At 65.2% G+C, this 12,664-nt stretch overlaps 2 protein-coding genes across 10 annotated transcripts; both read right to left on the bottom strand.

The window, feature by feature from the left end:
- Window positions 1-119: 119 nt before the first annotated feature.
- On the bottom strand, window positions 120-5,980 carry FHIP2B (FHF complex subunit HOOK interacting protein 2B). Of its 4 annotated transcripts, none has more exons than XM_061472590.1 (17): window positions 5,811-5,980; window positions 5,652-5,730; window positions 4,707-4,876; window positions 3,788-3,892; window positions 3,528-3,650; window positions 3,213-3,377; window positions 2,936-3,132; window positions 2,750-2,852; window positions 2,594-2,670; window positions 2,246-2,435; window positions 2,001-2,170; window positions 1,797-1,919; window positions 1,632-1,722; window positions 1,411-1,554; window positions 645-785; window positions 469-569; window positions 120-366 (listed from the first exon to the last, which is right to left on the bottom strand). In XM_061472590.1, exons 1-17 carry the CDS (start codon window positions 5,853-5,855, stop codon window positions 261-263), a joined length of 2,130 nt encoding a protein of 709 aa, XP_061328574.1. In that variant the 5' UTR covers window positions 5,856-5,980; the 3' UTR covers window positions 120-260. The 4 variants fall into 4 exon arrangements, with proteins under 4 accessions (XP_061328574.1, XP_061328577.1, XP_061328576.1 ...); XM_061472593.1 differs by having other exon boundaries at window positions 4,707-4,826; window positions 5,811-5,885; XM_061472592.1 differs by having other exon boundaries at window positions 4,707-4,853; window positions 5,811-5,877.
- Window positions 5,981-6,244: 264 nt separating this feature from the next.
- On the bottom strand, window positions 6,245-12,563 carry LOC133279155 (actin filament-associated protein 1-like 2). Of its 6 annotated transcripts, none has more exons than XM_061472584.1 (15): window positions 12,453-12,563; window positions 10,121-10,321; window positions 9,947-10,023; window positions 9,680-9,764; window positions 9,390-9,607; window positions 9,134-9,313; window positions 8,856-8,939; window positions 8,593-8,671; window positions 8,306-8,523; window positions 8,102-8,232; window positions 7,897-8,017; window positions 7,728-7,818; window positions 7,125-7,544; window positions 6,923-7,039; window positions 6,246-6,828 (listed from the first exon to the last, which is right to left on the bottom strand). In XM_061472584.1, the coding sequence occupies exons 1-15, from the start codon at window positions 12,466-12,468 to the stop codon at window positions 6,500-6,502; spliced, it is 2,367 nt and encodes a 788-aa protein (XP_061328568.1). In that variant the 5' UTR covers window positions 12,469-12,563; the 3' UTR covers window positions 6,246-6,499. The 6 variants fall into 6 exon arrangements, with proteins under 6 accessions (XP_061328565.1, XP_061328566.1, XP_061328567.1 ...); XM_061472587.1 differs by having other exon boundaries at window positions 6,668-6,828; window positions 6,923-7,036; window positions 7,125-7,285; window positions 7,395-7,544; window positions 9,390-9,764; XM_061472581.1 differs by having other exon boundaries at window positions 6,245-6,828; window positions 9,390-9,764.
- Window positions 12,564-12,664: the final 101 nt, after the last annotated feature.

The raw sequence follows: 12,664 nt of genomic DNA, 5'->3' as shown, positions 1-12,664 counted from the left end.
AGAACAGCACCGAGCCCGCACAGCCCATCCTCCTGCTTGAGGCTGGGGGAGCAGGACCCCACCACCCAGGAGGGAGCGCAGTGCAGGGGCACCCTGCACCCCAAGGGGTGAGCCCGGTGCTGGGGATCAGCACCTCCGTGTTGGCCAAGGACTCAGAGCCTCCTCTTCCTCCTCCCCAGTGCCCTTCCCGCGGTGCCACGTAGGGCCAGCGCAGCCTGGCCAGAAAGGGGGTGCTTGATGGGGGTCCGGGGAGCTGCAGCTCAGGGGGGCCCTTCTGGTGGCCCCTTGACCAGGGCGATGGCAGCCAACTCCTTGCAGAACTCCTCCAGCACCACCACCCCCTTGAAGAGCATCGTGTGGTCCATCCTGGGGGGGGGATGGACACAAGCGATGGGGAGGGATGTGGGGTAAAACACCCCCAAAACATCCCCAAGGGGCATTTCCCCCCGTGGTGCCCCCAGCACTCACTGCTCTCCTGTCACCTGCCCCAGGAGCTGCCGCCGCACCAGCAGCAGCTTAGCCCTGAACTGGGGCACACGCTGCAGCCGCTGCATCAGGTCCCCGATCACCTGCAGGGAGGGTGGGAGAAGACTCAGTTCCCGTCTTGGGGGGGTCCCCGTGTCCCCAAACCCCAGAGGCGTTACCCGGACGAGGATGGAGAAGAGCGAGCGGCAGCCAGGGGCCAGGCTGAGGTAGGGGTCCAGGAGGTACTCGTGCAGGTGGGGATGAGGGAAGGCGGCCAAGCGAGACAGCACCGAGGTCACCTGCAGGTTCAGGCTGTAGGGCTGGGGATAGGGGGGTGCTCAGCAGGGGCTGGTTGTCATCAAACCCCCCACAGGGACCTGAGCCCATCCCCACCAATGGAACCACGGAATCCTGGAATGGGTTGGGTTGAAGGGACCTGAAAGCTCCTCCAGCTCCAACCCCTGCCACGGGCAGGGACCCCTTCCACTGGAGCAGCTTGCTCCAAGCCCCTGTGTCCAACCTGGCCTTGAGCACTGCCAGGGATGGGGCAGCCACAGCTTCTCTGGGCACCCTGTGCCAGCGCCTCAGCACCCTCACAGGGAAGAGCTTCTGCCTTATCTCCAGCCTGAACTTGCCCTGTTTGTTTGAACCCATCACCCCTTTTCCTATCGCTACAGTCCCTGATGAAGACCACGGTGGCTGTGGACACCACTGATGCTCTTGGTGACTTTACTCCCACTGTGGAGGTCCTGAATGCTGGGAAAGAGGGCTGCCCCATCCAACGTGGTTTCCATGGCAACAGCCAAAGCATCTTCTCTTCAACCCCCAACCCCAGCCAAGACAGAGGCTCCATCAGCCTGGAGAGCCCTTTGGAGAACCCCCACAGGACACGCAGGGCATGGTGGGGACCAGATCCACCCCCAGCATCCTGCTGGCACCCTCTACCTGGTCCAGGATCCGCGCCATCCGGTCAAACAGCACCTTGAGGAAGTGACCTTCATAAAACACCACTTCGGGGTGGCAGGAGTCGAGGGGACTGGGGGCCCCGGGCCACCCCCACGGGGCTACGCTGTCTCGGCACGCCTGGACCTGGTGGGGGGGGTGATGCTGGGTGGGATCCAGAGTGGGGACAGCACTTCCAGGCATGGGCCCCCCCAGACACTCACCATTGCCAGCGCATCGTGCACGTAGGTGTCGTAGCCGCCTTCCTCCATGCACGAGGAGGTCTTTGCCTCCTCGGGAACCAGGCAGAGGAAGCTGGAAGTGATGGGAGAGGGATGGGGAGAAGGATGCAGGCCCCCCATGCTGGGAGAACCCCTGGGAATCCCTACCTGCTCACCACCTCGCTCACTTGCCCCTTCCCTGATGGGGCTGATCCTGAGGGAAGCTTTTTCACCATCCCAAAGCTGGAACCTGGGAATCCATCGGTGAAGTACGGATCCTCCTCCAGGTCGCTGCGGGGCCAGCACAGGGGTGTCAGCAGGGTGGGCGGAGCGGGGCTCGCACCTTACCCTGCCCCGCTCCCCTTCACTCACAGCCCATCCTCCTCGTGCTCCAGCTCGGGGGCTCCGCGCTCCTCGGGCACAAGGGGGGTTCGCTGCAGGTACCCCCTGGCCTCCAGGTTCCGCAGCACCAGGTTGTGTGTGATGTGCTCGTGGGGCTTCTGCAGGAGCTGCTCGAAGAGCCGCAGGCTGGCCAGGCTGATCTGGGGCGTGAGGAGCAAAGGGGACGTCGGCACAGCCCCACGGCACCGCCCGCGCCCCAGCAGGATGGGGCTCACCTCGTCGCAGAGGTGGTTGCAGCGGTCGATGAGGTGGGTGCGCAGGGAGTGGGGGGCATCCCCCGGGGTCTCTGGGTGCTGGTCTGGCCCCAGCAGGAAGAGCACGAGGTGCCGGAGCAGGGCGGGAGCTCGGACCTGCCGCACGGTGCACACCAGCATGGCCGTGGCGCTGAGCACCGCGACCTCGGACCTGCGGGACGGGAGGGATGCGGGAGGGTGCCCTGGGGGGGCACCGCAGCAGGGACCCCGCGGTCCCAGCCCCACAGGGGTCACAGAAACACAGCCTGGTTTGCTCTGGACAGGACCTCGGAGCTCACCCGGCTCCAGCCCCTGCACCCGGACACTCACATCTGCAGGAGCTGCGGCCGCAGGGTGCCCTGAAAGAACGTCTCCTCCACGGCCTCGGCGACAGCCTCTGCCACAACCTGCAGCGAGGGCAGGGGCTGAGCCTGGCACCGGCACGGCGCTGCCCCGGCTCAGAGCGAGCAGCCGGGTGCTCCTTACCGGGTGTGCGCACAGCACCAGCTCGTCGAGGTAATCCAGCCAGCCGAGGAAGGCAGCCAGGCTCTCCTTCCCCGGGAACGCGGCATCCCCAGCACCCTGCGACCTGCGCGGGGCACAGCACGCGGGGCTGCAGCAGCGCCCTGAGGGTGCCAGGGGACACCCCCCCCAACCCAGCACCCGCCTCACCTCCAGCTCATCCTCTCCATGGTGAGGACGTCGGCGGGGTCGGTGCCCGCGGGCACGGCGCTGTGCAGGTCACAGAGGTGCTGGGTCAGCAGCGGGCACAGGGCACTGCTCCGCACCAGGCAGGTGGCAGCTGCCTCCTGAGCCAGCCCTGCCAGCAGCAGCAGGTTCTCCCGAGCCTTCATCGCCACCCGGCTCTTCTGTGAGGAGGAGGAGGAGGAGAGGCAGCATCACGCGGTCACAGGCACCACGGCCCCTCCTTGCAGCCCTTTCTCTGTACCTTGCTCTTGCACAGCCCCACCAGGGATGTGATGAGGTTGTGGTCCCTCCGTGGTGGGGAGGGCTCGGCACAGGGGGAGCCCGTGGCAGGGCCAGAGGGATGCTCCGTACCCTCTTCCATGGCTGGCAGCTCCCGGGCTGTCGTCCCATTCGGGATGCTCTTGCCCTGGAGAGGAACAGCATCACAGCCACCGCATGCATCCCCCTCACCCCGAGGAGCTGTGCAGCGGGGACGGAGCTGCAAAGCGTGTGGAAAAGCTTCATAAACCCCACAGATGACCCCCTACACGGCCCCACACGCCCAGGGGCTGCTCACCTCCAGGATGTACATCAGCAGTGTGGGATCCTGCTTGATCTTCACGCAGAGGACGGCCGCAAACTGCACCTCCTCCTTCTCCAAGCCAGAGCCCAGGCGGTCACCGCTGAGCTGGAGCAGCTTCTGCGGGGCACGGAGCGGGTGCTGGGTGCTGGGTGCTCTCCCACCCTGCCCCGTTACCGTGAGCAGCATCGGGCAGGGATCTGGGCGGCCCCAGCACTGCCACCGCCGGTGCCACCGCTGCTTCGTCCAGGGCTCACCTTCACCGGCCTGTGCACGTTGAGGTAGTGCAGGAGCGGGTGCTGCACTTGCCCCAGCACCCGGCTGAAGAAGAGGAGGACTTGCTGCCTCATCCCGGGCGGGTACTGAGGGGGAGATGGGGACAAGCATCAGCAAGGGCCCCATTACCTGCCTGCATACCCCAATTCCCCTGTCATCACCCCCACTCGTCCGCAGAGTCACCCAACAGCCAGCACAGGGGGCTTGCACCAACACCCTCAGCACAGACCCTGCTTTTGCTCCCCCAGAATGATGTAAAAGGACCCATTCCCCCCCCCCCCCGGCCCTTCCCCTGACTCCCTTCAGCAATTGGGAACTGAACTCCTCTACACTGAGCTATCCCAAGGGGATTATTTCCCTTTTCCTACAATGTTAAAGCCCAGCACCCCAAAAACCCAAACCCTCCCAGCCACGGAAGGAGCAGCACGTTCCTGAAGCTCAGCAGCTGCTATTGTATGAATAAAAAGCTATTTATACGGAGCCAACTTATTATTAGCAACAGAAGAAGATCGGAGTTGCTGTATTTGACTAAACGACCTTCGGGGGCCCCTTCCAACCCAGACTGTTCTGTAATCCTGATGTTTTGGGCAGTGTTTACTTGGAGAGGTGTCCAGAAGCAAACACGTTGCTGGTGTGAAAAACACCCTTCTTGTGCAGGCAGGAATGGGATGGGGAGCAAGAGCCATTTGGAGGAGCAGCAGAAAGGATTCCAATGGGGATCTTACACTGAGCAATGCCCCTAGGAAAGCCAAGCATCCCAAGGTCCCACTCCACAAACCCCTTGTGCAGCTGGAAGAGCTACAAAACCAAAGGGCCAGAGCAGCACCATGCAAAGCAGCCGGGAAGGGCAGTGGGTGCTGCTGTGCAGGGGGCTCAGCCCCCCCGTGCTGGTGCACCCACCTCTGCCTTGCCCAGCGTGCTGAGGGTCTCCAGCACCTTGTGCTGCAGCAGGTACTCGAGGCACGGCCCGGCCTCTCCCGCTGGGAACTGCTTCTCCTCATGGACCAGGATGTCCAGCATCTGCCTGAGGCGCCAGGGGATGTCCGTCTGCCTGGCCGGGATGCTCTCGTCTGCGGGCGCAGGAACTGGGCGCTGTGGTGTGTGTGTGTCCCCCAAGGCAACGGGAGCCATGCACTGGGGGGGGCCCAGATCCCAACCCGGGGCAGTATTCCCAACCCGTGCCGGCCCAGACTCCCGCTCCATGGCGGGAGCGACGCTAGATGGCAATGTGTGGATGGGCTCCCGGCTTCCCCTTCCGCTCCTGGCCTACGGAGCGGCCGGTCCCGGTGCGAGCTGCACACTGCCAGCCCCGGACCCCCACCGGGAGGAGGGGGGGATGTGGGCGCCGAGCGGGGACGACTGAGACCCTGCTGTGGAAAGGGACGGAGCTCCCCAGGCCCTGCTTTTGGTGCCCCCCAAAGCAGCGTGTTCCCAAAGGGATGTGTTCCCAGGAGCACAGTATCCCTCATGCTGACCCCAATGGTGTGCGGGGGGGGGGTCAGGGCCGCACAAGGCCAAGCACCCGGCTGGATAAATCCTCCTGGGTGTCCCATGCCAAAGCCCCCCCCGCCAGGTCAGCTGCACTGTACTAGGATCAGCACGGTGCCCTGCTGCTGCACAGGGTGCCAACCAGGGCATGCGTCCCAGTCCAACGGGTCCCATTCCAGGGCACCAGGACCCCCTCCTGGGCACAGGGACCTTATTCCTAGGCTATGGAACCCTCTTAGGGCATGGGGACCCCCTTCCAGGGCACAAAGACCCCGTTCCCACGCCACAGGACTTTATTCCCACGCCACACAGACCCCATCCCAGGGCACAGGGACCCTCTCCCCCCACCCCACTCACCCGTGGCCTCCAGGTAGTAGCCGGTGATGCCCTTCCAGTGCTCGGTGAAGGCTTCCAGCAGGTCCACGCTGGGCTCCCGCTGCGCACAACCGGGGCCGGGGTCAGGGACGCTCAGAACCCCCCGTTCCCGTTCCCGTTCCCGTTCCCGTTCCCACTCACCGTCTCCACCGCCTGCTGCAGCAGCGCTCCCAGCCGGCTCAGCATGGCTGTGCCCCCGGTACCGGCACCGGCACCGGAACGGGCACCGGAACCGAGCCCGGCCCCGCCGCCCTCCACAGCGCCCCGCCGCGGTGGCTCCGGGCAGGACAGCGGAGGGCGGCCTGGACGGGACCTCCCCCGGCGGCGCCGGAGCCGGAGGGATGGGGATGGGGCGGGGTTTGGGGAGGGAGGGGTTTGAAAGGTCCCACAGCGCTGAAAGTGCAGCGGGGGCGGCCCTGGGCCCCCGTAGGACGGGCACAGCGCCCCCGAACAGCTCGCACCGGGATAGGGGTATCCCCCTAGGAGCACCTCGCCCTGGGACGGTGACCCACCCTGCCCCCCCATACACTTCCCCAGCTCCTCTCTCCCCAGCACAGCCCGGAACAAGCCAACTTTTAGGACTAATTATTATTATTGTCATTTTAATCCTTAAACCCCGCATTATCCGCAATGGACCCCGAGCCGTGACGAGCACAGCGCTGGGGAGCAGCCCAGGGCCCAGCCTGGGTCCTGCCGGCTCCAGGAAGGTGCAGTTAAGTGCCTCAAGCACCCCCCATCACTCTGTGTGTGTCCCCTGGATGCTTGGACCGGGGTGTATCCACATCCCGCCTCGTGACCAGGGTCTCTGCTGCTGATGCTCTGGACCCACATTAGGGACAGAACCAGCAGCTCGTGAGGTTGCAATGGGGAAATTTGTGCCCTAAAACCAAGGTTTTGGGATGGGTGAGAAGGGGGTGACGCTGTGAGGGGCTCACCCCCCTCCAGCCATTCCAGGGATACTCAGACCCACGGATGGACAATTTATATGTGTATATATATATATATAAAAAATAGATGTGCGTAGTTGTAGCGTTGATATTGATGGTTAAAACCAGGCACCAGGCGGGTCCTGCACGGTCCACGTGCAGCCTCCGTTCAGTTGAGGGGTGCCCCGAAGCTGCTGCGGTGCCGATCACATCACAGACTTCATCTCCCACTCCTGGAGGGCACCCGAGAGGGGCGGTTATCCCCCGGTGTCACGGGTGGTACCCGGCTCACCCCAGCTCTGCCCTCCCATAGGGCCCCGCCGGTACCTTTCTCTTCTGCAGCACATTTCCCCTCTCCACCATGAGCGGGGAGGGTGGTGACGGCCTCAGGGCGCTCCTGGCCGATGCCGTGCGCTTCAGCAGCGGCGTGAGGAACGAGCCCTGCTGCAAAAGTGGAGCGGAGAGAGGGCAACGCCTGCCCCCGGCCCCCCCTGCTCCCTGCATCCCCTGCCCTCCCCAGCGTCCCCACCTCGGAGCCAGCCGAGCCGCTGGTGGCAGCGATGCGGCCCTTCAGGGACGTGCCGATGGCCAGCAGGTTCATCTCGGAGCCAGCCTTCAGCCTGCCCTTCATGCGGCAGGCTCTCTCCAGCTGCCCCACCTTCTCCTCCAGCTTCGGGAAGGCTCTTTTCCCTGCAAGGACACGGTGGCACTGCCAAGCCCGGGCACCTCTCGACCCCATCAGCCTTGGGGAAGGACAAGGCCCACCCTGCACAGGAGCAGAGACCCTCTGCGGCCCTACCGATGAGGATATCCAGCCCATCCCGAGTTCCTTTCCTCTCAGGCAGCGTCAGGGTGCGCTGGGACTGGGAGAGATCCTTGCTCCAGAGATCGGAGCTCACCTTCACCCACTGCGGGCTGGCAGCCCTGCTCCGGAGAGCTGCTGCTGGTGCTGGGGAGGAAGGATGCCCAGGAGCAAGGATGCCCAGGAGCAAGGATGCCCAGAAGGAAAGGCAGAGGAATCATGGCACAACACCGTGCTTGGGGGCACCTCAGCCTCCATCCCAGCACACGGGTCTGGGGTTCATGGGGGGGGCCCCTTGCGCCTGGCATGGAGCACCCAGGCCCTGCTCACCTGCATGCAGAGTGCTGCTGCAGGCACCCATGGGCAGCGCAGATACAGGTCTCCTGCGCTGCCCTTGCACTGCTCGGTCCAAGTTCTGCTGCTGTGGAAGGAAGCCGATGGGTGGTGGGAGCCCATCCCCTTCACCCTGGGGCCTGCTGCAGGGGCAAACGGTGGTTACCAGCTGCTGCAGCCGCTCCATGTTGGAGTAGAGATACTTGGGAGCCTCAGCTGGTGGGAGCTGCCCGAAGGGATCATCCATGTAGGCGTTGGGTGTCGGGACACGGCGCTGGAGCAGCCCGCTGCAAGCAGGACAGGGGTCCCATTGTCACCTGCATCCCCATAACGGAGCAGGAGGGCTGGGATCCTGGCCGGTGCCCCCTTACCCTGCAGCAGGGCAGCTGCTGGCATTGCCCAGCCTGGGCTTCTCATCGTGGGGACTGTTGCTGGCTGGTTCAGCTCCTCCCCTGGCCTGCAGGGTCTTCAACCAGGCTTCCCTCTCCTCATCCGAACGCGTCTGGCGCGGGGCAGAGGGGCCGGGGTCAGCGGGGGCCGGGTGCGGGATGCGGGATGCGGCAGCGGCTGCTCACCTGCAGCAGGGCGAGCTCCCGGCCGCGCTGGGCGATGCGGATGCGGAGGCGCTGAGGGGAGCCGGTGGCGGTGCCGGGGGTCACCTCGCATCCCTCCAGGCGCAGGGCGCAGCCGGGGTGCTGGGCGCTGCCGGGCTCCGGGACCATGCGCAGGACTCCCTGCCGCACCGCACACCACAGCCGCTGCCAGCGCCCGCGTAGCCGCACCGACAGGAACCCTGCGGGGGCATCCCCCCGTCAGCACCGAGCCAGAGACACCCCCGGCCCGCTGCCCTTCAGCATCGCACCTCCTTTGGCGTCTTCTCCAGCCCGCGGGCTGCGGGCATGGCTCTGCCGCGAGCAATCCTCCTCTTCCTCCTTGCCAGCCTGAGGATGATGATCCAAGGAGCCCCAATCCCTGCAGGCCTTAAGCACTCTCACCCCCACCCCATGGCAGTGAACCCCCCCCCTCCAGCATCAGACAGTGGGGATGGCGGGATGGGATTTGGGGTGAATTCTCTGCATCCCCCTTCCCATGCCTGGGTTTCCCATGGGAGAACAGGCAGCTCACCCTGCTGAGCCTGGAGGATGGTGGTGATGGGGTGCTGATAGATGCCAGCCCTCCCGGGGCATTGCTGCTGACCTCTTCAATCACCTACCAAAGGAGAAGGGGAGCACTGCACCCCCAAATGCCTGATCTCCATTGAACCATGCTCCAGGCAGCGTGGGGATGGATGGGGACATCCCCAGCCACCTCGGCAGCACCCCATGAGGCTGTGCCTCATTTCTCCCTGCCCACCCCTCCCTCCTGCCCATGCAGAGCTCTGCCAGGCTGCAACACCTCCAAACCTTCCTCCAGTCCTCAGCCTGCTGCCGGCTCTGGAAGCCGATGACGAGCACCTCTCCCGCTGTCCCCGTCACCTTCAGGGTGTGTGGCATCTTCCTGCCTTGCTTGGCCTTACAGGTGACGTGGCAGCCCCGCAGGTCCAGCTCCAGCACCGGCTGCGGGTCGGCGGCGTACCTGAAGCACTGCAGGGGCAGAGCGGAGCTCAGGGACCCGCCGGGCCCCATTCCCAGCCTTCACCCAGCCTCGCCGGCCGCTCACCAGCAGCACATGCTCGCGGACGATGAAGAGCTGCTTCGCCCACTGCCCCAGCCAGCGCTTCCTCCAGAGGAAGCCGCAGAGCTGCGCCTCGGGGCGCCCGCTGGGCTCAGCATCGCGGCCGGTGCCCGGCGGCCGTCGCAGGTAGTGGGCACGGTCCTTCACACCCTCCTCATCCTCCTCGTACGACTCGTAGTGGCTGCTGTCGGTGTCGGCACCGCCTGAGAGCCGGGCTGGCACCAGGGTGCTGGGTGTGTGCGGGTGACGGGGAGGGGATGCGTTGTGGTGCTCACCGGAGCAGCGGCTGGGACCGAGGGGTTCAGCATCTTCATAGGAGTCATCGGCTGGTGGGGACTGTGAGACACCAGGGACCTTGCTCTGGGGAAAAAAGGGGTGCTCCAAAGGTGGTGTCCCTGGGGGGAGCCACACGTCCCCAAAGGAGATGGCAGCAGCACTGGAGCCTTCCCAGCGTGACCAGACCCCCGTGTGAGCAAGGTTGCAATGTGGGGTTGGTCACTGGGTGCCCATCTCCCATCACCATGCAGCCCCTCCACGCTTACCCCTCCGTGCGGGCTCAGGGTCCCGGTTGTGTGGCACTCACAGGTTCTTCCTCCTGTTGCATCCATCCTCCTGGCTCCTGGGGGGAAAGCAGCGTTGTGCGCGAGTTGAGGAGCCCGGAATCCTGGGAATGAGGGTCTGGAGGAGATGGGGTGTGGGTCAGAGCGTGGACTCACCAGGGCTGGGCTGGCCCTGTGGGGACGGTGAGAGGCAGCGCATGATCATGTACTCTGCATCTCCACGCTCACTCGAGGGGCTCTGCAGCCGCGACAGGAGCTCAGCCACCGACTTCTTCTTATCCCGAGCCACGGAGCTGAGGCTTTCCCGGTCCAGGATGAGCAGGAAGGACCGCAGGTCCGACAGCAGCTTGTCCAGGTCTGCAGGACACAGGGATGTGCCATCGACAGCCCACCGCAGCAGGGTGCAGGCAGGATGCTCATCAACGACAGGCGCTCTCCAGTGTGGGGCTGCGTGCTCTTGCTTCACACAATCCCACTATTGACCAGCCCAGGGTGCCGGGGGAGGATGAGGAAGGGGAACAGTGACCCATGGTGATGAAGGATGCTCTGTTTGTGCTCACAGAGCGGGTTTGTTCCCGGCTGGGCGAGGGGAACCGGGGCCAGGGGCTGCGCTGGGAAGCCCAATGTGCTGCTCCTCCATGTGGAGGAGGAGGAAGAGGGGGAGGAATAGCCTATGGGAGCAGCTGATGAAGGCCAGAAACGCTGAGCATTCCCAAGGGCAGGGAGCAGGGCTGGGACTCAGCGCTGGCTGGAGACCCCGACCCTGCTGTGCCAGGAAGGAGGGATGGAGTGGCACAAGGAGCTGCTTTGTGCTCCCTCACCCTGGGTGGGGAATATGGGATTCCCATGGGATGGGACAGCGCTGCCTCAGCCCCATGAGCCCCGAAGTAGGGAGAGCCAGAGGGCGATGGGTTGAGGGCCCAGCCCCAATCAGTGCTAGCTCTGGGTCCCTTCAGGCGTGGGGAAATGTGGGGCAGAGCAGGACCTCGCACACCCATAGCCCTGGGCTGCTGCCCCAGGAGCAGGCAGATGCCCCCAGGGTCTCTGCCTGACCCCCAGCTCCTTCCTGCGAGCCTCCGGAAGCGGTTTGCATCACTGCACAGACCCGCTGCAAGCCCACTGCTCTCCCTGCTCCCGGCCTCCCCCTGCCAATTCCCAGCGGGAACAGGGACAGCCCCTCCGTGCGGGATGCGGGAGAAGCCCCTGTGGAGGTGCTGGCTTGGGGGAGCGCTGTCCCCCTCCCGGTGTCCCCAGCGAGGAGCACACACCCCTGCCCGGAGGGAGAGGAAACATCTGGCAGGAGGCTGAGCAATGCCGGAGCTGGGCCCAAACATCTGGATTTCCCTGGAAACGGGGGAAGGGGAGGGGGGAAACGGCTCCTTGGGGGGGTTGGGGGGGGGGGGGCAGCTGGGCAGGGGTTGCCCCCCCCATGGGCAGGGACCGATGAGCACGGGGGGGGGGGGGGCACAGGCGCTGTCCCCCATGCCCGATGTGCCTGGTTCTTCCTCTCCCTCCCTTTCTCCTCTCCTCCACCCAGGCTGAATTCCTGGGCAATGACATCTGTGTCCACTCACCCCTCAGCCCTCCCTCCATCCTCTCCCCCAGCAGTGGGGCAGGGGCGCTGTGCCGGGCCCCCAGCCCGCTGTGGGGCAGGCAGGGGCTGCCCTCACCCCGGTATGACCCAGGGTGCCAAGGGAAGGCAGCCCCAACGAAAACCATCTGCAGGGAGGAAGGAAAACACCCCCCGAACACACAACCACCTCCTGGCAAAGCACCCGCTCCCATGGGAAGGGCCCAACCCCCTGGCATCCTCATCATCTGCGGAGGAAGAGGAGGAAGGCTGTCCAAAGGGATGCCATGCGAGCAGGGATGCCTGGGTGATGCCAGCACCCACGGGAGTCAGGGCTGGCATCTCTACCCTATGGCCAAGTACATTTTGCTCTGTGCAGTGAGGCTCAGCCCCACTCCCGTGGGGTGCAGCAGCTCAGGGGCACCCCAAGGCCCCGCTCCAGCACTCGGGGTGGCTCTGGCTCAACGTGGGATGAGTCAGAGGAGGAGGTTGGAGGCCCCAACTCCGGAGCTGCTCCTGGCCGCAGCGTGACCCATCATGTGGGGAGGCTCCAGGCCATGGCTGCTGCGCCCCCAGATCACCCCATGGAGGCTGCTGGCCCCCACTCCCCTGCCCTATGTTTGGGGGTCCCCAGCCCTGTCACCCACACCCTACCCCCTCCACCCCTTCCCTCCCCACAGCTCCACGCATATCCCCATCACCCTAACTCCCCCCTTTTCCTCCTTCCCGTGCACCCCCTTTCACCCCCCATTTACACACATTCACCCCCCATTTACACACATTCACCCCCCATTTACACACATTCACCCCCCATTTACACAACTCCCCCCCAGGACACCCTACCCAGCTTCACCTCTGCCTTCTCCTTCACCCCTTTGCAGGCTTTAAAGCCCCCCCGGCTCTTTGTGCCCCCCGTACCTCTCTGCCGGGCCATGGTGCTCACATCGCGCACCGGGACCGGGACCGGGGCAGCGGGGACCCGGCTCGGCTCGCACACACCCTCCGGGCCCCCAGCACAGCCCGGGCAGGGCGGGGGGAAGGCGGGGAAGGGCTCCGCATCCTTCCCGGAGCACCATCGCCATCTGCAGGGAGCAGGGAAGGGGGAGAAGGCGAAAGCAAAGCACCGGAGC

The sequence above is a fragment of the Pezoporus flaviventris genome, unplaced genomic scaffold, assembly GCF_033815535.1.
Source record: "Pezoporus flaviventris isolate CSIRO_AGI_PZ_B2104156 unplaced genomic scaffold, CSIRO_AGI_Pfla_v1 ptg000071l, whole genome shotgun sequence".
Lineage (NCBI taxonomy): Eukaryota > Metazoa > Chordata > Aves > Psittaciformes > Psittacidae > Pezoporus > Pezoporus flaviventris.
This window is presented reverse-complemented; position numbering and strand designations above follow the sequence as displayed.

Excerpts from the sequence above, each read along its gene's own strand:
- FHIP2B (XM_061472590.1), bottom strand. The coding sequence starts at position 5,855 with ATGCTGAGCCGGCTGGGAGCGCTGCTGCAGCAGGCGGTGGAGACG. Across the intron at positions 3,651-3,787 it reads ACGTGCACAGGCCGGTGAAG|AAGCTGCTCCAGCTCAGCGG; the intron begins GTGAGCCCTGGA and ends CGTGCCCCGCAG. Across the intron at positions 570-644 it reads TCTTCTCCATCCTCGTCCGG|GTGATCGGGGACCTGATGCA; the intron begins GTAACGCCTCTG and ends CCCTCCCTGCAG.
- LOC133279155 (XM_061472581.1), bottom strand. Across the intron at positions 7,819-7,896 it reads TGGAGCGGCTGCAGCAGCTG|CAGCAGAACTTGGACCGAGC; the intron begins GTAACCACCGTT and ends TTCCTTCCACAG. Across the intron at positions 6,829-6,922 it reads ATGTGCTGCAGAAGAGAAAG|GAGTGGGAGATGAAGTCTGT; the intron begins GTACCGGCGGGG and ends GGTGCCCTCCAG.